Below are 22,363 nucleotides of genomic sequence, written 5' to 3' on the forward strand. Positions count from 1 at the left end.
AGAAGCAAAGTATTGGCTTTCAGGAAGCAGAAGTAGCCCCCGGTCCTTTGGGGGAGGGGGGAGGGGGGGCAGAGGAATATCTTATGATTACATTTTTTTACATAAATTCTGGTTCGTTCGCATCATTACAGAGTTTTAATGCTAAGATTATATGAAATCTTGGCCTTCTGCTGGCTGATGAATTTCAGCATTAGAGAACGTCTTGCAAGAAAATCAAAGATCCCACTTTTATTACAATCCTTCTTCCCCCTGGTAACTTCAAACTGTTACCTGCATGATTCCTAAACACGTTCTGGGATGAAGGAGGCCTACTTTGTGAGGAACGCCGATACGCTGATAGCAGCAGCTGGTTTTGAGGGGCCTCCGCGAGGGGCGCACAGCCGCGAGCCGGGCCCTACACCCGACGGTTGCCTACCTGAGCCCGCGCCATCGCCTGGGAAGGCAGGTGTGTACGTACGTTGAAGTACAGCTAAAGCACATTTAGTGTGGAGGAGAAAACGAGGCTCTAGAAAGTTCTACACAGTCCCAAGACACGGAACAATCTCCCCCTCGCTCTCTCCTTTTTCGGGTGATGAAAGCTGAGGACTTGCGTGGACTCTGCTTCTCCGTGTGATGGGAACTGACTGCACGTGCTAACTGATTAGAATCTGTTTGTAAAGAACACTGAATCATTTCAAGGGAGGAAACAAAGGGGGAGAGCAGTAATAAAGGGCAAATCGAGGCTGTAAAACGTCTTTAAAAAAAGGTGGAGAGGAAAAAAAAAAAAAAAAAGACCCCCTGGAACCGTGCCAGAGGGCACGACTGGGCGGCTCCCCGTCGCCGCGCGCCATCCTGCAGAAGGGCCGCGTGTAAACGCTCCTGCGCTCCTGCGTGTGTCGTGTCAAAACATTAGCGATCGTGCGTCTGAGCCGTCAGATTAATAGAATCTGCAATACGATCTTTTCCCCTTCTCTCACATTCTCTTAAAACAAATAAAACAATATAGAGGAGAGGACGCTGGCAGAAAAAGGCGTGTTTAGACAGAATGGTTCCTGCCCCTTTTGCTCCAGGAAAAGGGCCTGGGCCTCCAGGCTGGTCACAGGGTCAGGCTGGGGGGATTTTGTTGGTAGGGGCGGTGACTTCTCGCCCAGGCAGAGACCTCGTGACGCCTTGGAGCCCATACTGAAAACTACTTCTTGTCTGAATGGCGACGGGGGAGTGGAGAAGGCTTTTCGGGGACTGAAGGCTGGGGTCAGCTCCTGGGACAATGGTGGAGGTGATCCAGCGTCCTGGCCACCTCTGTTTAGATAAGAGCTTTTCCGTGAGCGTCTTGGCCTGCGCCGCTTCCTGCTCTCGAGGGCCCCGCGGTCCATTCACACTCAGAACAAGGCCTGCCTTCCCAGCCTCTGCTTTTCCTTCCTCCTCTCTCTCCCGCTCGCCTCCCCCAAGAGCCCCAGAGACTCCCCCGCCCCGACTCGCTCTCTTTTAGGGCATCTGGGCCAAGGCATCGCGACAACCCCACACCGGGTGACTAGGAGGCCAAAGGGTGGGTACCTACTCGGTCACACCCAGATAGGAGCCTCGGAGAGGCCACCCATTTTCTTCATTCATTTTTCGGCCCTAGTGAAAGGCTGGTCAGCAGAGGAAGGGTGATTCGATAAATAAAAAAAAAACCTTCAGGGAAACGTTAGGAGTGGCTACAAATAACATCCTTTAACACATGCAAGGAGTCTTAAGGTATTAACTCCAGTCGCTCAGTGAAGCATATTTCAAGCTATGGTTACGTTTTGTTCGCATAAAGAGAGCATATTACTTATCACACGGTGGTCAGTACGGAAACGTCCAGAAGGCCTTCGGGGTGGGGGTAGGGAATCACATTTAGCGGAAATTCTAGAGCTAGTCAGACCTGAGCTCGGATCATGGTTTTGCGACCTGCTGGTTACGCAACGCTGGATGGCAAGGCTGGGAGAATCATCGTCATAGGGAATTGATCAGAGTCTTTTTAGTCCCTTGAATAGTTCTGAAATCACTGGGTCACGTCAGCCCACAGAATGACTTTTAATAAATTCTACACTGGTGTCATGCCACCGGTCACCAGGGAGGGAGGTGGCGATTACCGGTCCTGTGACACTCTCTGTACTAGAAATGTGGTTGAAGGGTTCGTCTGCTAAGACTACGGCACACAGGGTGAGAGGAGAAGTCATTCTTCTTGCATCTTAGCTCCCTGAAAAGTTGTACTTCTCCTGCTATGCTTTTAGCTAATGGGCCCCTTCTTCTCGCAAATGTCTATTACATGTCTCTTTCTCTCTCTTGACAGCTAACACGTAAAGCATGTGGGCCATCTCTCTGTCTTACCCCATTTTCATCCAGATTTGCTAAATTATTTACTGTACTTTTCTATGAACCACCTCGAATTCTTTGGCCACGGATGTGTTTTTAACATTGCCAACTCAAAGGAAGCAAAGCCACGTGACCACGTCTTACCAGTGTTCTTATAGGGGTTAAAAAAATAGAAGGGAAATAATTCAGAGAAGATCCTTTTGCATCGTCAAACCTGCGGGTGATGCTAAGCGAGTTAACTGGTGTAACATGCTCGGCACGGCGCCTGGTCCACGGCAGACAGGTCACTCATGTTAGCCGTGATTATCTGACCAGAGTGAGAGCTACTTAAGAGTGGGGACTAGGTCTTATTAATCATCCTAACCTCAGGGCTTAGTCCAACTACCCAGGGGAAGCAGAAGAGCACACGCGTCCTCGCTCAGCTATAGCCTGACGAGAAGAGCAAATCCCGATAATGCATTAGATGTAGACTCAACCTCATGGGGTTGTCAACCCTGCCCTCCATCACTCACCCCAAACGTGCTGAAAAAGGGACACTGCTGACCCTCCGGTGACCTCACACATCCCGCCTCAACCAAGCGCTGTGTCACCACCATCAGGGCTGTCCGTTTCCAAGGAGGAGGAGTATTAATGACCTGGGATGAACCCATCACAGCGTCTGACGAGTTGATAGTGGTGGACAGTGTCAACTCAAGCAATGATGCTGACATGTAGAGAAGCACCTTCTGGGCTAACAGAAAATAACTAACCAGCAGTGGTCTTCTCCTGTCTTCAGTTACTAGCACCGTTTGCTAGGCAATTACTAGCACTGTTTGATTCAAATAAAAATTAATTTGTTCACACACATTCCATTTAAGAAGTAGAATCATGTCCTCTGAAAGAAGTACAAGATTTATTTCCTTCCGTCATTAAGGATATGGTTATCGAAGAGATAAGTCAAATGCATGGGAAAATATCCGAAGACAACTGAACACAAGTAAAATGTCCGGAGCCCACGCGCTACCGTAGGCTGGACAGTACGTGCGTCAGTGAGGGGTTGAATAGCTGAGGCAGAATTCAGAAACACAGGTAGGTCCAGGATATTACAGCTCCTCTAACTTCCTACATAAGCTGAAGATTCTATCATTTCTGGTCCCATCTTGATTTCTTTGCGGTAAATCACCATAGTCAGAAGACCTGTCCAAAGATGCAAGCATGCTTCCTGGGAGAACATGAACCCGACAGCATGGATCGTTTTGTCAGACTGTCGGCGTTCACACGACACTTGTGTGTATCTGATGCTACTTCAGAGGGAAGGAGCTTTGCAGTGGGCGGCCCCAGAGCAACCAAAAATACTGGAAAACTTGAAGCCGACAGACTTGGGCTAAGTACTTCATATATATCATCTCATTTAATTTCCCCTAAACAGCCTTAGGATGTCAGTGCTGTTACCTCGATTGTACTGATCAGGAAACTCGGACCCAGAGAGGTGGTCTACTTTGCCCAGAATCACCCAGCTGGTAGGTGGTAGTAGGTGGCAGAGCCAGGATTCAGGCTCCAGAGCCCATGTCCTTAAACTCGAGACTATACGGCCTTTCTGCCTCCTCATGGCTTTTAAAAGTGGCTCTTGATGTCATCACACAGGCTGCTGCTTCTTTTTTTCTTTTTTTCAATTTATGTATTTATTTTTGGCCGTGCTGGGTCTTCGTTTCTGTGCGAGGGCTTTCTCCAGTTGTGGCGAGCCGGGGCCGCTCTTCATCGCGGTGCGCGGGCCTCTCGCTGTCGCGGCCTCTCCCGTCGCGGAGCGCAGGCTCCGGACGCGCAGGCTCAGTAGTTGTGGCGCACGGGCCTAGTTGCTCCGCGGCACGTGGGATCTTCCCAGACCAGGGCTCGAACCCGTGTCTCCCGCATCGGCAGACGGACTCTCAACCACTGCGCCACCACGGAAGCCCCATCACACAGGCTTCTCAAAGCATGTTTGCTTTCTGGATCATGAGCTTTTGACCAAAAATTCTTCAACTTAACGTCTACAGAGTTGTTACAGCACCAAGCCTCATAGTGACGGATGAAGTGCTGGGTGGTGACATGCTTGGAGAGTCACTGGCTGGCTCGCTGGGATGAGGGAGAATCAAAAGCAGACCTGGAAAGGGCGGTTCGGACCTGACGTGGAATTTCTTGAATGGGGGGGCTAAATAATCTGCCAGCCAGTCCTTCTGCTTGAGCTTGCCTTCCCTGGCCAGTGCCCCCGTACCCTGCTCTCTGGTTACCAGGGGCCCCCCACACCCACTGCGCTTACAGCATGACGGACTCGTTCCTAACGAGGTCTTTGGAACTCTCTGTGCCTCATCTAGGAAATGAGTAGTACCATAGTCCTATGGTACTACTATGGACTATGGTAGTACCGTAGTCCCCTGTGTCGTAGAAGTTCTGTTAGAATTAAATGAGGTGATACATCTAAAGCACAGATTAAGCACTTATCCTATAGACAGGTGCTTAATAAGTTTCAGCTCTAAGGAAAATAAAAATAGAAACCCTAGGCCCTGCAGTCTTCTAAATTGGCCATAACCTTCTGTTTGGTGCTAAGTAGCTTCTCAACACCCATTTTTGTCTTCCTCACCTTACTTAGCCAAAGACTTTTTCACACTCACAAAAGAAGATTTCTCAATAAGGTAGCAATCCGTCCGTGATCATCTCACGTGGTTTTCAGTGATGAGGACAAGGCATATGGACCATGAAAGGCCTAAGAAAAATGGGATAATAAGCGGCTGTACAACTTTTTTAAAGGCCTGAGTGAAAACCTGAGCCTTTGACCTTCAGACCCGGAAGGCGAGCTTCAGAGCTGCAGTGCACATAACACGGGCCGAGGACAGGAGAAAGAGCCCCACCCCCCGAGTCTGTACAAGTCCGTCACTCTGTAAGCACAATGGGTCGGGGCGGCGGGGAGGACCCTGGTAACCAGAGAGCAGGGTACCGGGGCACTGGCCAGGGAAGGCAAGCTCAAGCAGAAGGACTGGCTGGCAGATTATTTAGCCCCCTTTCAAGAAAGTCCACGTCAGGTCCGAACCGCCCTTTCCAGATCTGGTTTTGATTCTCCCTCATCCCAGCGAGCCAGCCAGTGACTCTCCAAGCGTCTCCTCTTCCACTCCTCACCCATCCTATCCCCGTGTCCCTCTATCACATCCGTCCCTCCCCCTTTCCATCTGACCTCCCAGTACCTTCCCATCACCTTTAGGACCCAGATCTTACCTCCCCACAATGCTGCCCCTTAACTGCAGTGCTCACCATCTGCCATCCACTGAAACCATGTTGGTTCGCTTATTCAACCAGATTATAAGCACTTCTCAAGGGGACTCTATACAATGTCATGGCGGAAATAAGAATAAACAGGAATAATAGACAGACAGAACTCCACGACTTGGGTCTAGTCCTGGGCTTGCCATTGTCTAGCTGTGAGGTGAGGGATATTTATCTTTGAGCCTCAGTTTCTCATCTCTAAAACAAGCTGCTTTTTAATCTCTAAAATGTCTTAAACTCTTTTTTCTTAATTTTTAAAAATGTTTATTGGTGTAGAGTTGATTTACAGTGTTGTGTTCGTTTCTGCTGTACAGCAAAGTGAATCGGTTATACACATACATACATTCACTCTTTCCTATAGATTCTTTTCCCATACAGGTCATTACAGAGTATTGAGTAGAGTTCCCTGTGCTCTACAGTAGGTCCTTATTAGTTATCTATTTAATATATAGTAGTGTGTCTATGTCAATCCTAATCTCCCAATTTATCCTTCCTCCCCCTTTCCACCCTGGGAGCCATAAGTTTGTTTTCTACATCTGTGACTCTATTTCTGTTTTGTAAACAAGTTCATTTGGTTTGACTTTTTTTAGATTCCGCGATATCATACGATATTTAAAATGTCTTAAATTCTAAGCGAATGAATCGTTCAGAGTGACTAGATCCAGCCACGCTGAGGCTGAGGTTTGCAGCCTCCGTGTGCCCGTTTCATGCGCTCATCAGCTGTAAGCTCTCCCTTTCTCCTTCATCTCCTTTCATCAGTCTGCCATGAGCTCTGTGAGGCCCCCAGAGGGCTGCGTGCTTGCTGAATCCTGACCCAGAAAATTAATCCTGAAGGATGAATGAGAGGGAATGAGACTTCCCTGCAAGAGATCAAAAACGCCTGCGTGGTGGGCAAGTCACAGAGAGGAAAGCGGCCACAGGAAAAGCGCCAAATTAACTGTTTGACCTGCTGTCCCCCTGAGGTCGGTCCTATTTAGGCGCGCTCATCCCCTTGGGCTTTCTAGCCCCTCAGAGGGTCTCCTCCCACCTGCAGGTTTGGGGTCTGAACCAGCAGCTCATCATCCCTGGTTCCCGAAGAGACGGTCCTATGGGAGTCAGATTCCCCCAACTGCCGCTAGCCTCCTTCTCCAGCCCCAGTTCACCTCCAAGTCAACCGGTGGACTCTGTGATCACTGGGGCCAACGGTAAACCCAAGAAGTGAGGCCAGTGCTCTCCTAACCCTATCCCCTCGGGGATTTCGGTTCCTTTCTCTGGGAGCCCACGGCGATCCACTTGAGGAGTCCCATGGGTCACCGATAAATAGTAACCTTCTGAAATGCCAACCTGCTTAGCCTCTTCTACTCCACGATCTGAAAACACCGGAGAAATAACTTTCTGAGCTTCAGTTTCCTTATGGGGAATTTATGGCCATGATGTAGAACTGCTGCCCAGATTAGGGATAATGTGGAAAGGGATGGGTGCAACTTTGGCCCTAGAAAGGGCTGGCTGATGAAGTCTCTTACAGCTGTCATCGTGAAGCAGTCAACTGCGCTCAAGGTGACAAAACATCCCATGAGGCTTCTAGAGAAGGTATGAAGAAACAAGTATTGAAGCTCGTCATGAAGCACTACCTGGGCCAGAGTCTAAATCCATCACACCCTTCCTCCTACTCAAATCCACCAGGTTCTGCTTCTTCCCCTACAAGGGCAGTGAAGTTAGTTACATGATAAACCACAGACTAAGGTCCGTATTTCAAGAAACAGTCTCCCAAGCCAATAGAGATATAACTGAAGTGCAGCTTTCCAAGGATAGGTGCATGTTTTACAAGTGATTTCTCCTATTTATGCATGACTAAGGATCTTGTGTCAGGACAGGAGTTTCTAGATTCAGTCATGAAAATGCCCCTTCAATTTTTAAAATCTGTGAATATGGGCCAAAGACAGTAGGAGAGGTTCTGCCCATCTTCCCAAGTTGTGTGTCACTACCTTCTGGTCCTCCTAATCCCGGGAAACGACACTGAACTTTGCTCAAAAGATCCCTCTAAAAACCATCCGGCATGGACTTCCTGTGATTCAGCCTTTTGGTTTAATTTAAGCACATAATGAAACGTTTGATACGAATTGCAGGAGACAGTTAATTCGAAACAATTATTCACCGGACTCCCTGTATTCCTACGAAGAGTGGGAAAAGAGGAAGAAATCTCGCAAAGTGTAGAAAAGTGGCAAAGAGGCATCTGGCAAACGAGCGCGCTCTCTGTTCTCAGGTCTTTGCGTGAACCCTTAATAAGGGCTGTTGTCAGAACACTCACATGGGGGTGGCAAGCACTTCCTCATCTCGTAATTATATAACAGAACGCAAGACGTTTCCCATTAGCAAGTGAGCAGTCACTTCTGGCTTGTGATGAAAGCTTCCCGGAGGTGGCCAGATTTACTCCGTTGTTTGTTTAAGCTCAAAGTCCTGCTCAAGTGGGCTTGGGGGGAAGTGGTCGTCTTCAAAGCCCCCGTTTTGATTCAGGGTTTTGCGTGTGGCAAGTTAAAATTCTCTGGAGCCTGCCTGGTTTGAGTCTGCATACCCATACACACACGAGACGTGGATACAAATTGTATGTATACTTACAAGGAGCGCGCTAAAGATTAAAACGTGTAGACTGTGGTCATATTTCCAAAAGAAGAGGTCTGCTTAAAGTACAGCTTCCCTCAGACACTGACCTACATCCAGCCCCCAGGAGTTGTTGACTTTGTCAATGCTTAAATTGGTAAAACTTTCATTTTGTAGACAGAAAATCCAATACAGAACTGTTTCAGCACAGAAAGAATAGACATTCACGCTGGTAGTCAATTAAATTTGGGTCCTTGAATACACTTCTCATTAACTACCATTAGCGACTGTTTTGTTTTTGCCCTGTTAATTTTACATACCCCACTGATAGGCACAAAACTGTGTTTCCCCCAAATGATCTAGACCTGACACATCCCTAATGATTCAGGCCTTCCTTTCTTTGCCAATTTGGTGACGTAAACAATAGAGAAATGCAATTAGGCAACTTCTGAGAGTTCCTAGATGCCTCTGTCTTCCCTTATTTTGTAGGCCACCCCCTGCCGCCCCTCCCCCACAAAAAGCCCTAGCACACTTAGTCCTGGAGCGGTCTCCTCACGGAACGCTCATGCTGAGCAAACAAAGAGTGTTCCAGAAATGGGGAATCAAACTGGGAGGCAGGGAATGTTATTTTCTCTCTTTCTCTTTCCTTTCTTTTTCTTTTCTGATTCAAGTACAGTTGATTTACAGTGTTGTTACAGGGAATATTATTTTCTATCAAATGTCTAAACCCATAATTATTTGAGACTCCAAAATCTGATTTACTTTATAGAGTTCTGGAAGCAGGTCCTTGAGATTCCATGGATTTCTATTAGGCTTTTCTTAGCAAACCCACAATTTTAGCTAATGAAAGTAATAAAGAATACGCTAGCCCCTGCACCTGCCATGAGTTGAGAATCCAACTACAGATTTTTGCATTCTGAAGGGGTTCATTGGCAAACAAACACCAAGCGAATCGAGCACAGTTTTAGGGCTAACTGGGCAAAGAATGATAATGCCTTGGTCTGTATGGGCTGGACCAAAACTGACGGAGCTTGTCCAGGTTGACACTGAGGAAGATAGATAGGGGTTGACACCAGTGGTGGAGGAGCTGCTGCATTTTTTTTTCTTAATGGGCGACTGTTGACATTACTGAGTCAGTTCTGTACCACAGAATACATAATTACAAGTAGGACTTTTCTTATGACCATTCTATTTTCATAAGTTGTTTTTTTTTCTGTTAATTTGGCCCTGATCTTCAGGGTTAATCCTCAGGTCCAGTGGCTTTATAATCTGTAAGAAGCAGAAGGAAAATAGCGTGCAACAACTAGGAAATCATTTCAAGCTTTTTTGAAAGAAGACGTAATTTTAAGTGAATTTCTCACTTCACTCGTTACTCAGTGGGTATTATAGGAAAGGGGAAGCACGGCAGTTACCACTCACAGAAGGGGAAATTGAAGCCCAGATTAAATAACTGGCCAAGGTCACACAGAAGTCAGGGACTGGGCCAAGAATAGAACCCATTTCCTTGATTGCCAGGTCTCTATCCCCGAGACTGTGGAAGAGAGATCCTGCAGGTCCGTATACAGAGAGGATAAGTAATCGTCAAACAGATCTGACTTTACATAATTAAACATAAATTCCAAACACAAATGCTGTTATCTTTGTTTTGCACATGGTTGGTGCCCAATCGAGATCTGTGTGATAATAGACGGTTGACAATATATTTAGACTGAATACTGACCATGTACAAAATGCATTGTAAGAAAGATGTGGGCAATGTCAACACGGTAGAAGTAGCAGAGATTTCTCTCTACCTATTTTTACTGGTCATCACAGATAGTGGATGAAGGAAATGAGACTTTCACAAAGAATCTAATATACCTAACATTTCTTCCACTAAAGAACGATGATATAGGGACTTCCCTGGTGGCGCAGCGGTTGAGAGTCCGCCTGCCGATGCAGTGGACACGGGTCCGAGCCCTGGTCCGGGAAGATCCCACATGCCGCGGAGCAACTAAGCCCGTGCGCCAAAACTACTGAGCCTGCGCTCTGAAGCCTGTGAGCCACAACTGCTGAAGCCCACATGCCCTATAGCCCACGAGCCACAACTACTGAGCCCGTGCTCCGCAACAACAGAAGCCACCGCAGTGAGAAGCCCGCGCACCGCAACGAAGACCCAACGCAGCCAAAAATAAATAAATTTGTATTAAAAAAAAAGAATGATGATATATGCAACTCTATCAGTGTTATTTATTTATGACCTGGAAATAATAATTTGTGATGGTTAGACGGGGAGAGGGAATTAAAATAGCCTGTGATCTAAAGAATGTCTGTTCGAAAACCCGAACTGCCATCATTAAAGGCTGCCGGCCTTAAACCTCCTTATAGAAAAGAACCAGACTGCTCTTTCCCCATTCCTCCTGGGTTCCTCAAATCCATCCCTTCCATTCCCTAAAGAGGGGCCCCTTCCAAAGAGTCTAATAGTGTTCCTTGTTCCTTTACAGACCATCCTCCGTGGAGCGGGCAACCTTATCCGAATGATATTTCCTGTGGGACTGGACCAGCACTGTGGCAAAGCTCATCTAGGACCATGAGATCAAGACCAGCTCACCGCGTGGGCGGTTAGTAGTACTACTTAGTTCTTCAAAATGCAGCGGGGAGGCGAAGTTCTAGAAGTCTAGCGTGGGCTCTCCGAGCAGGGGTCAGCTCTCTCACGTCCTGCTCTGCCCCATCCCAGCCCCGGCCAACCCACAGGGCAGAACCACTTCCTCCTATGACAGGAAACAAATGAACGGGGCTGGCCACCCAACTGGGGAGTCACTTTATTCCCCCTTTATACACTTGAGCTTATTCTCACTTTTGCCTAGCTCATCTACATGGCCGTTTTCTTTTTTCTTCTTCTGAAAAATCATACACAGTTTGTGGTCACTTCTCAGAAATATTAGGTAAACATTCTGCTGTGAAACTAGGTCTACAGTAGGCAGAAAATTCAAGTTCCTTAAAAGTTTCAGAGCCTTATTGAGAGACATGTACCGTAATGCTGCTGCCTCATTGGGTCCTCGTATTCTCTCTATGAAGTATATGGAATTACCTCTATTTCATAGAAATAGAAGCTGTAAACTACACACATGTGAAAGGTACTGTAAGTTCACCATCCTTCTGTGTGCTCCCTGGGTTTATGCTCAGGCTGACATGGGGCAAGTTTAGGGCGATCTATTTAAGGAGTCCCTGCCAGCTGCTAAGCATGAGAAAAATCCCTCATGCAGCATCAATAACTTATATAACTTATTTTCGTGTTTTTAAAAATTCAAAAGAAATAGTCTACTTCTACTACTTTAACACCCATATCTGCAGAAAAGTAAAAGGGGGGAAAGATTCTGCTGTATTTCCCCTCAGCTCGTTACGTACATGAGTTTAAAAGTAACCACCCCTCCCCCACCCTTATTCTTAATGTTTTGTGAGAATAAATTCTAGGTGAATCAGAAACCACAATGTTTAAAAATGTGGTAAGCTGCTGAGCTATGTTCTTTTTAAAAAAGGAAGAAATTTCTGTTAATTTATGGCTCTTAATACCCACAAAGATGAGCTAGTTGAGCAGCTGTTCTGATCGTTTTTAAAAAATGTATTTATTGGATTCCAGAAAACTGTACAATTTAAGTCTGAACTTCTTTACTTTAGACCCATTAACCAGTGGGCCATATTAAACCAATTAATAATTCTGAGCTACTGAAAACATATACCTTCTAACCTCAAAACTAATGCTTTGGTTGTGGTCCTTATACAGATATATCCCTTAACTAGAGCCTCAAATTTAAATACCAAGAACTATTCTACATATTCAAGAGTAATGTGTATATACTAATCACCTAATCTCTTTTGACAATGATGCATAGATACCAGTCTGCAAATATGTACTATGTAACCCAGAATAAGTAAGATTTTAAAAATTCATGGACTGGAACATCCCTTATTCAAATGTCACTAAAATTCCTGTCTGCAACTGAAATTAAGTATATAAAATAGATTTATATAAAGACATTTGAAAAATTTTAGTAGTAAAACAGGGCTTCATCATTTACCTGTCAGTTTGAGCTTTTATCTCTCTGCAGGGTAAAATCAAATTCTCCCATTTGCTTTCTAGTGCACAAAGGTCCCATATATCTTTCTGAAGATATTTCTACGTTAAATGTACTGATTTAACACCAAGCATCAAATCTGGACCTGACACAGGTAAGCTACTCAGTCTACTGACTTTAAAAATGAGAGCTTCTTAGGGATATGCACATTTCCTGCAGATAATTTCAAGCAACAATTTGAATCATCACTGAAAGAGTTAAAGCTTTCATTTCTGATCTGTCTTGTGATTGGTTAAAAAAGAAAGAATGCCTTTAACATTAAGAGAATAAGTCAGATGGCCAAGAAACATTTACTGAAGATGTAAGGTACTGCTCTGAATTTTGAGAGAATTCCAAGAGGAACACGATCTCTTTCCATGCCTCGGCAAGCTTACTCTGTAACATGGGAGAAGGATCTCATACACCACAAAGAAATCAGAAGAAGAGAGGTAACGTTTACAAAGTTTTGCCCCAGCTGACCTCATTCCCCAAACCATATTTTATTAGCATTATTCAAACCTAACTTTATAATATTATGTTCTATCACTCATTAATTGTTATTTTCTCATAGTCACTAGCTCTAATCCTAAACAGAACTGAAATTTTAGATTTGCTATTGTCAAAAAAAAAAAAAAATTAAGACCATCTTAAAAAGGCTGTTATTCCATAAAAATTCAACTCTATACCTTTATCCGAACCTATTTTAAATTTATTTGCAAGTTAGGTTAGCACAAATACTTAAAGGGACAAGTCCATAAATATGGATGTCCATCTCCAAATCAGCAAAATAAATAATATAAAATCTCAGTAGATCTCACTTTCTTTGGGGTTGAATGGTCACAGTGGTAAAGAAGGTATTCAAGATATGCATGTTCTTAGCAAATGATTCACTCAGATGAGAAATCAGATGTGTGGCAACAGCTACTTCTCAGGAATTCCATAACTTACCAGTAACTTTCACGATCAGAATGATATGCCTTAAAATACTAAAACACAAGATGAAGGCAAGTTGAAATTGCAGGAGGTTGCACCTATCAAGCCTATTCCTGTCCTTCAAATTTGCTCCCGTGAACTATCATTAGTATCAATCCTCTAAACAGTAATGGAAAACAACAAACCGCGCTAGGTCACCAACAGGAAGCAAGGAGACACTGCACAGTTCAGCAGATACACCCTGAGCATCTGTGTGCCAGACACGGTGCCGGCCCCTAAAGACGGAGAGGTGCTGAATCGGCTCACAGCTTAGAGAAAAGACAAGTGTATGCACGCCTTGTGATGTGACAGTGGTGTCAGCCAAGTGCTGTTCACGCTGAGGAGGGAGAAGGGGGTCTGAATGAGAAAGTCTGGAGGGTGGGGAAGGTGACAGCATTGGTGAGCCTGGAAAGATATAGGAGAACCTCTTAGGAAGCAGAAAATGCATGGAAGCTCATTTCCGACAGATGAAGGAGCATGCTCAGAGCCTAGGAAAGGTAATGATCTTCAGCGGTGGGAAGACCTGATGTCATACTCGGTGCTTACAGAGTGGGAAATGGGGAGACCAGTGTAACTGATGCAGTGGTGGAGCCGAAGTCTGGGCGTTCTCGGTTGGAAAGCAAGAGATGGGAGCTCCAACCTGAGTTCCAAAGAACGGCTCACAGGGTGACCTTCATTCTGTCCCTGTGCTCCTAGCCTTAGACTGTAAGCTAGAGAGAAAAATTATGAAATGGTTAGACATGGGTAAGGAAGAAGAGTAGATATATTGCCTACCTTTTCCCAAGGCAGGGAAAGCCTTTGCTCCCAGTGGACCGCACGTGCCATCTGCCAGCTCCCTAAGACCCTTGAGTCCAGGTGTCAAAAAGCATTCGAAAGTTACTCAAGAAACGAACTGTCCCTACCTTGCTCTGGAATGATTATGGTTACAGGGATGCCAGAACCACGTGATGGTAGGTTGAGGGATACCGTAAATGGTGCAAGTCAGGGTTTGTCTGCTGCCCAGCGGGTAGAGAGTCGGGTCTGGAAACGAGGATACAGCCTTTTCATAAATCTGGGGTTTCACTGAAAGGAGAAAATAGGACAGAGGTCAAGAGCTGTTCTCATGACTCCCTCCCGGACCACATTCTCGCTGGTGTTGCTGTCGGGGAAACACACACGGTCAGAACCCTCGGATTATAATGCCAACTGAAAGAAGTATGTACGCGCCGACCACAATGATTAAAAAAAAATCATATTGCTTATGGAAGAAAACAAGCAACCATGAAATAGTTGGGATGGGGAATAAGTGGTTTTTAAAACAATTTTTTAAAAATTTTGCTTTCTTGGTTATGCTGACTTTTGACACAAATTTTCACGAATTTCACCCCCACCAGAATCAAAAGAAAGTCTTGAACAGTGAACTTACTTACCATTGACAATTAGAGTGGCAGTGAGGTTTTTGAACACATTTGACTGCTTTAGGCCCAGCAAGATTGTGTAATCCCCTGCATCTTCGGCAGTCACATCTTTGATGATTAACGAATAGCCACGAACCAAATAGCGGGCAGATCTCTCAGTGGCTGGTAACCCATCTTTTAACCTGTGGTCAAGGGCACAATCAGTAAGTCATTTCACGTTGCCTCTCCAGTATCACCTTAACGTTGCCATTTAAGGATGTGAGATCCAGTTTAGACATCTTGAGCCTTGGGTCCTCAATATTCATTTAAAACATTTAGACACTGACTTTTTAGTAAAGCCCAGTGGGATTTTTAGACTGGGAAACACTTCACGTTGATTGGCAAAGTGGAAAGAAGTAAGCCGAAAGAAAGACAAGTGACGGTTTAATGTACCCACACGGACGCTGGTCACCACTGTGGCTTAAGTATAACCCAGAAGCACAGGCTGATTCCATCTGAGATGTTTTTCAGAGTTCTCCACGAGGCTCCATCAGCAATACAAGGGTCATTGTTAGTCAGATCAACTAGATCACTTCTCCAGATAAAAACAAAAATAGATTTCCCTATTGTGGCCTCATGTGGAGTTCTTATTAGTTATATAAATGGTCACACCAGTTGCCCTTTCATAAGCTAGAGTGAAACCAAGATTATCAAGGGTTCTTTCCCCTGGGGAAGAAAAGTGAAGGCAAAGAACTCACAAACAAAAGGTATAAAAACTTAAAAAGACTTTTTTTAAACTGCAGAGACAGACTTAATGCCTAGATACCATGCAGTTGCATATAGAACCGAGAGTCAGGCTGGAAGGCTTGCCTTGGCACGGCCACTGTGTGCCTTGAACTTATCCATTTGAGCCTGAGTTTCTCCGAGTTTCTCAAAGATCTCTTTTACTGTAAAATTCTATGATTTCATTAAATGGCAGTTCTTTCAATGGGCATTTTTCATCTGTCAGTAGGAATTTACTGTGTTCTGCATAAAAAAGCTGTATCATTAGGAACGTCACTGGTTCATAGTCATGCACGTACTGCAGTCATGCAAACAAATTCCCGTTACTAGGGGGGGTCTCAGTTCCAAAGCAGCTAAAATGCCTATGCTCTATTTTGTGATTACAAATCCCATTTTCGTATCCTTGAAATTATTTCCTCTAAACAAGTCAGTATTTTCAAAAATGGGTTGATGTTTTTGGTTTGTTTTAGGTCCTTGCTACTTAGCTACTGAACAAATTAGCAGTGCTGAACCGTCGGGGATGCTCTCAGATACTGAAAAGAGGGAACGTACTTCCCAGAGCGATTCAATTCCTATTCAGGAATAATGTACGTTCATAATATCTAAAAGGCTTAATAGTACATTTCCTATGAAACAAACAAAAAATCGCCTTTCTACTGCGACGGCATGGAGGGGCATAGCACAAAGTCTCCCTTTCTCTTTAATTCCCTAGTAAAGATTTGAGGACACTGAACACAAGTGCCACAGCCCTGCGATACTGAAAGAAAAACAAGCTATGGTTGGGATTCTATATCGTATGGGCTGTTATCCTCATCAGTTTTGTGCTCTACTCTTTGTTTAGAATGGGCTGGCTTGAGCCAAAGATCCTGGCGTTTCAAACGATTTAACAAAATGATTGCAGATTAGCAATAGATTACATTGTTGTACAGCAGGTACTGGGCTCGCGTTAAAAAAGACCGCTTAAAGAGTTTCTGAATTTGCGGACTTGGAGCCAAAAAACCCTTAATTAGTTCAAGTAGGGCCATGAGTGCATCTCTGCCACCGAATAAGTCTTGTCTCTATTAACGTTTGTTTAATTTTAAAACAAGACTGGAACTTTCAGCCCAGCTGTATCTCAAAGAATTATTTTTCGATGAGAAGAGAATTATTATCCTCATCACAAGGGCCCACTTCTTCAGGGTTAATAGAGCATGTTACACACTGGAGATGCTTCCTAATCGTTGCTCAACATATTCCATTCAGAGGACGTTGACAGCACAGGAAGGTTGAGAGAGGCACAAATGTAGTCGCAGGGAGTGAACGACTAAACTGAAATGAGCACTCAGAGAAATAATCCCTAATCCCTTGCTCCATCCTGTTATTTACATTATTTTCCTTCCCCTCCAGCTCAGCCCAAGTTCTTAGTTCTTCACTGCTGTCTGGGAAGCTTATCTTGATTTTTTTTTTTTCTTTTCAGGAATTCAAGTCACTGGGCTCCTGCATCTTCCTACTGACAAAGCATATCTTAAGCTGCTAGGAACGTAACTGTGATCCTACCATACAACTTCTGGCGAGGGAAACGCCTTCACTTTCACAGAGAGCCGATAAGACCGCGTGCCAGCTACAGTCTCAAACACCTGCTGCTGTCGAGGTTTCACTGTGATGAACGCTTTATCTTCGAAAGGAGAAGTGATAAATCCATTAGAAAAGACTACATTTATGTAAACAAAAGAAAACCAAAAAACGCCAACTCGCTGCCTCATTCAAGGAGGGTGCAACCAATGAATAAGTAGAGCTGAATTATGATCAAGGCCATCGGTGAGCCCAAAAATACTGATCAGTGAATAAAATCACTTAAAAGTACTCTAACTGGTTTCATACTTGCAAAATCAAATGGTCCCAGGGATATAAAAACCCAGTGGCAGGGCAACAGAAGTAAAACACCTTAAACACCTATATTGAAACAACAAAAAAAAGTATAAAGATACTTCTAAAAATCTACCCGGCCAACGTGAATACCATGGGAGAAGGTTGTTCCACGCCCTTCTAAAATAACTAATTTGATGTGAGACATCAACTGGAGAAAGTCAAAAGAATATCAGGGCTTCCCTGGTGGCGCAGTGGTTGAGAGTCCGCCTGCCGATGCGGGGGACGCGGGTTCGCGCCCCGGTCCGGGAGGATCCCACGTGCCGCGGAGCGGCTGGGCCCGTGAGCCGTGGCCGCCGGGCCTGCGCGTCCGGAGCCTGTGCTCCGCAACGGGAGAGGCCACAACGGTGAGAGGCCCGCGTACCACAAAAAAAAAAAAAAAAAAAAAAAAAATTTCATATAGATTCTAATACCTGACTTATTAGCCACAATAAATTTGTAAGGAAAAGATTCTGTAGCCAGTGCAAAAGTATTACATTTAAAGAACACTTAATGTGATTTGCTCTTTGGCGGGGGCGGAGGGGGACAAAGCTGTATTTGTTCATGACAGTGTACCTCTTGGCCAAAAGAAAATTTTTTTTTTTTTTTATAGAACCCTCCAATTCTGCAGTGATTAGAAAGCAGAGCATGGGTTGCTTACCATATATATGCACTGAGGTGTTAACAGATTTCAATGACGGGCCACTTTTCACACGACAAATGTAAAGTCCTTTGTCTTTGTTCTGCACTTTGTCAATAACAAGAATGCTGTAGAATACATTGTTATGGGAATTGCGTTGGTCAATTCGTTGCCTTATAGAGGCTCTCTTTTTTATCTAGAAAGAAAACGTGTGACACATGTAGAAGGAGTCATTGTTTGCGCTTAGAGTTACAGCATTGCTCAGATGATTCCTCAGACTAATAGTTTACGCCAAGAGGCAAACCCACCCAGAGCGAGATGCTCAGAGCCAACATCTCTGTCTCGATGTGCTGCCAACACGTGCCGTGGCAGCACTGACTTAGCACTTGGTTTTCCTCAAACGGACTTTCACACACAATATCTCAACAGCTTCTCACAAGCCAGGGAGACTGGCAGGGTTATTGCCCTCATTGTCGGTGAAGAAATAGAAGCATCAGAAACACTGGCCAATGTAGCCTGGGAACGTGGGTCCTCTGAGTACAAATCCAACTCTTCCCTCTAGCACCTACCTCTCTAACCAGTAACCTGTCTCTAGGCAGCGGTATCACACACAGACTCGGGCCATGGTTAGTATCTGGATTAATCGCAGGGTTTCTCTTAATAAATCACCACGTGCGTTTTCTTTTGCTTCCTTTTAGAAATGAAGGGAAAGATTATGAATCCTGGCTACACCTATTAAGGCGTAATGAGCCTAGTTTCATTATTTCCCTATTTGAGCAAGGCTTGCCAATATCTGCTAAATACCACTAAATGGGTCTGGGGGCCTGCAAAGCCATCGACGAGTTGAGCCAGCAATCTGGCGGGTGGGGTGGGGTGCTGTCCCATGTTTGCAGGCCTCAGGCTCAGCGGTATAAACTGGCCACAATGACCCACTCCTGGCTTTGCGAAGATGAGGTCACTGTGCCTTTTCCTTTCATTGTTCCTTCCTTTCTTTTCCTTCTTTTTTTTTTTTTTTAAGCGTTGCATTTTATAACACATAATATGTTATTTCCTCCTCTCCGTCCGTCCCCGTGAGGAGGCACGGAAAAAGACTTTGGAAGCTGGCCAAACGAATCTCTGGGTCTTGAACTTAGCTCTCCTGTGCGCCACGCTGGATAAATTCTACCCACCTGTCCTTTTACTGCCCTGCTGGAACAGACACATGTTACGCCATTTTCGCCATTCTCAGCAGCGACCACAGAGAAGACATCGATCATTGCAATAAAAAAATCAGAGACTCCGTGCCCTATACGAAAGACTGAGGGACCTTCGGCGACTCTGTTCATGTCGCTATTACTTCTCCCTTCTCCCTTTGAGAAGGCTTCCCTTTCCCGAGTTCCAGTAACACTGGTGTTGTTTCTGCCTTGGTACCCTAAAACTGCCCCTGGGTTTCAGAACAGGGTCATCCGCACCATCCAGCAGCCACACGTGGCTATTTAAATTAAAATGAAACAAAATTTAAAATGCGGCTCCTTACTCCCGCAAGCCGCATTCCACGTGCTATGAGGCACAGGTGGCTAGTGGTTAGCGTTTTCGCCCACTTCCAGCACAGCAAGTTCCACTGGACAGCACGGTTTTCGAAGGTTATGGGCGTTCAGCAGATGTATTACCATACTGTCACTTAGAGCAGCAACACTGACAGGGTACACGTTTCTTCCCTCTTTCCATGTACGAAGAGTATATGATTTCCATCAAAACCCGAATATATTACTCCATTTCAATGAAACAATACCATTTTCTAGAAAACACCTTATGACTGATGAGTCAATGTGTCCCTACAGGGCACCCGTGGTACCGTTTTGTTGCTAAGTTATTCTGTTTTCATAGCAAGAAATGTATATATTGTACAGCACAGGGAATATAGCCCGATATTTTCTAATACCTGTAAATAGAGTATAATCTATAAAAATTTTGAATCACTGTGTTGTACACCTGAAACTAGGATAACATTGTAAATCAACTATACCTCAATTAAAAAAAAAAAAATAAAGCTCGGGACTGATGCATTAATCTTAATTATACATACATAATTTAATCATAAGCTAACTTCGTGACTGGGCCATCTGAATGACGTAACAAGCGATTTGCCTGGGATATGCCACATGAATCATACAGACATACAAGAAATGGGGCCGGAACCACTGTCAGATGTTTCTTAACAGTTTATCAGAGATTCCCCGCCTATACGTTTTTTTAAAACAATGATTGTTTGCAAGGATGTTTAATTTGAATGGGAACCCAACTCAGCCTTCATTCTTCTCATTTTTCTGAAGGACAGAATTGCTCCTTTGTCACTTAACAAGTGGAATATTGGACAGGCTGGGGGGTTGTATTATCTTTTCCAAACATGCTCCAATCAGGTGCCTGCCTGTCTGCCAGTCTCTTAAATTAATGCGCTGACAACAACTTTCTGTTGTTGTTTTTTACAAAAGATAGTCCCTGCCTGGCATGTAGTGATAAATTTCTCTCTCATCTCTAAATCCTAGAGAATCATTTCCAAGGATGAAACAATCCCCTTTTCCACCCAGAATCATGCAATAGAAATACCAGCCTATACACTTCAAAACAAAACCTCCAGACATCAAAAGACCGTATCTCTGCATATCACACTCATGAAATGTCAGGCAAGGGAGGCACCCAGACCAAACCCAAAGCTTCTTTACTGACTTGAACTGCCAGAGGAGTCAGAATATTCTGCTTCTTCCCACTTCAAAAACTCAGTTTAGCATTTCACTTGCTAAAACTAAATACCGTCCTATAGAAGAAATAGAAAAGTAGGTCACTCACTTCCCCAGGGTAACTCCAGGTCATCTGAACTCTTGTGTTCAAGGGAGTGGTGGCCGTGCAGTTGAGGGTGAGAGCGCGACCTCTAAGTAATCTGACTGGGCTTGGCGTGCTTATTTGGACGTCTGTGATTGTGTTGGCTGCAAGCATAAGAAGTCACATTTAAAAAAAAAAAAAAAATCAACGTTTCATTAAGCAGATAAACCCTTGAGTATCCTGGCTTATGCTCATGCTTTCAGAACATCACTTACTTTGTCGAAGTGTGAGATAGTTTGTCTTGTACTCATGTCCGTTGACTGTTGTTTCACAGGTCAGAAGCCCTATTTCTTTGTACGTTGCATTTGATATTATAAAGCCCTTCCTACTGTCCCACGTTATTCTTTTTCCGTCAGGGATCAGAGTATCAAATGGAAACTGGAAAAAGAAGAAACATGCTTTCACAAAATCGTATTAGCACTGTGGTAAGAGATTCCCTCATAGTTTGTGAAAATGTAATTTTTACCGCAAATGAGCATAGCGCAGGCAAAAACTCCAGGCTGTCATAATGGGTTCTTTAGTTTTCTTTGCATGTAGCAAACGATACATTACCTATGACAAATTATAGTAAGCAGGATAGTTTGTCATTAGTCTTAGCAACAAGCTGCACCCACCTAGGGTAGACCTAGTGGTCATGTCAGAATTCTAGCGGGAGCGCCCGTATCTCTTTGGCCTCTGGGAATCTCTGTAATAAACTGGCCTGATACTCAAGAGAAAAATTAATTAGGATTTTTTCCATTAGCGCTGCCAGGTTATCCTCTTGGTCTCATCATCGGGAGCTTTTAACAAGCCATACCTTGTCCTCTCATTTTGCATGATTTGTTAGAGGTGGCTGTCTTAAAAGGACTGTACACAATTCCTGGTCCCCCAAGATTCATAGCATTAACTTGGCACTCACTACATGCCATAACTGGGGTTATCCCTCTGGGGAAGACTGAGGGTACTGACTCTGCACCTGGAAGGGAAGCGCCCAGAAGCAGAGGCTCCTGACGGTGAAGAGAGCCGAAAACGGATGTGAGGCCAGAGACAGTTAGGAATGAAGTGCTCGCAAATTCCTAGAAGTATTCCCAAACACGGTGAGGCCGAACAGAAGTAAAGAGCCCACGATTTGATTCCCTGCTTATGCCTTCTCTTATATATCAAGGGCTTAATTTACACCTTCTACCTTGGGATCAGACTTTGTAAAGGGCCACTGTCTCATAGAGCAGCCCAGCCAAATTCCCCTGATGCCAGACTGGCAGCCAACTCCAGAGGCAGTGGTCTGACAACTGCTTTCATCCCCAGCTGGAAAAGGGGGAAAAAAAAATCGGATCACCTTCTCACAACAGATTATGAAGATTTATAGCATTAACTGCCATAAAGAAGTTTCAAATCTTTTCTATCTTCTTTAAAAAAGCACACACCGGGCTTCCCTGGTGGCGCAGTGGTTGCGCGTCTGCCTGCCGATGCAGGGGAACCGGGTTCGCGCCCCGGTCTGGGAGGATCCCACGTGCCGCGGAGCGGCTGGGCCCGTGAGCCATGGCCGCTGAGCCTGCGCGTCCGGAGCCTGTGCTCCGCAACGGGAGAGGCCACAACAGAGGGAGGCC

General features: G+C 44.8%; 1 protein-coding gene and 1 long non-coding RNA gene across 7 annotated transcripts in view; one reads left to right on the forward strand and one right to left on the reverse strand.

Moving 5' to 3' along the window:
* LOC114487522 (uncharacterized) overlaps positions 1 to 16,982 on the forward strand; it is a 115,063-nt gene extending 98,081 nt beyond the window's left edge. The window contains exons 2-4 of one of the 2 annotated variants that reach the window (XR_003682687.2): positions 10,653 to 10,769; positions 12,290 to 12,378; positions 16,851 to 16,982. This is a non-coding gene — a long non-coding RNA (uncharacterized lncRNA). Of the gene's footprint in view, positions 1 to 10,270; positions 10,770 to 12,289; positions 12,379 to 16,850 lie in introns of those variants that run through there. The other variant, XR_003682686.2, reaches the window with a different exon arrangement.
* Positions 1 to 22,363, reverse strand: part of FLT1 (fms related receptor tyrosine kinase 1) — a 178,628-nt gene that overhangs the window by 99,353 nt on the left and 56,912 nt on the right. For all 5 annotated transcript variants that reach the window (XM_028497903.2, XM_024125878.3, XM_024125880.3 and 2 more), the window contains exons 5-10: positions 20,993 to 21,155; positions 20,745 to 20,881; positions 17,940 to 18,114; positions 16,931 to 17,048; positions 14,645 to 14,814; positions 14,138 to 14,297 (exon numbers count right to left, since the gene is read on the reverse strand). In XM_028497903.2, the coding sequence (XP_028353704.1) occupies positions 14,138 to 14,297; positions 14,645 to 14,814; positions 16,931 to 17,048; positions 17,940 to 18,114; positions 20,745 to 20,881; positions 20,993 to 21,155 (923 nt within the window). The remainder of the gene's footprint in view (positions 1 to 14,137; positions 14,298 to 14,644; positions 14,815 to 16,930; positions 17,049 to 17,939; positions 18,115 to 20,744; positions 20,882 to 20,992; positions 21,156 to 22,363) is intronic.

The sequence above is a fragment of the Physeter macrocephalus genome, chromosome 13, assembly GCF_002837175.3.
Source record: "Physeter macrocephalus isolate SW-GA chromosome 13, ASM283717v5, whole genome shotgun sequence".
NCBI classification, from domain to species: Eukaryota; Metazoa; Chordata; class Mammalia; order Artiodactyla; family Physeteridae; genus Physeter; species Physeter macrocephalus.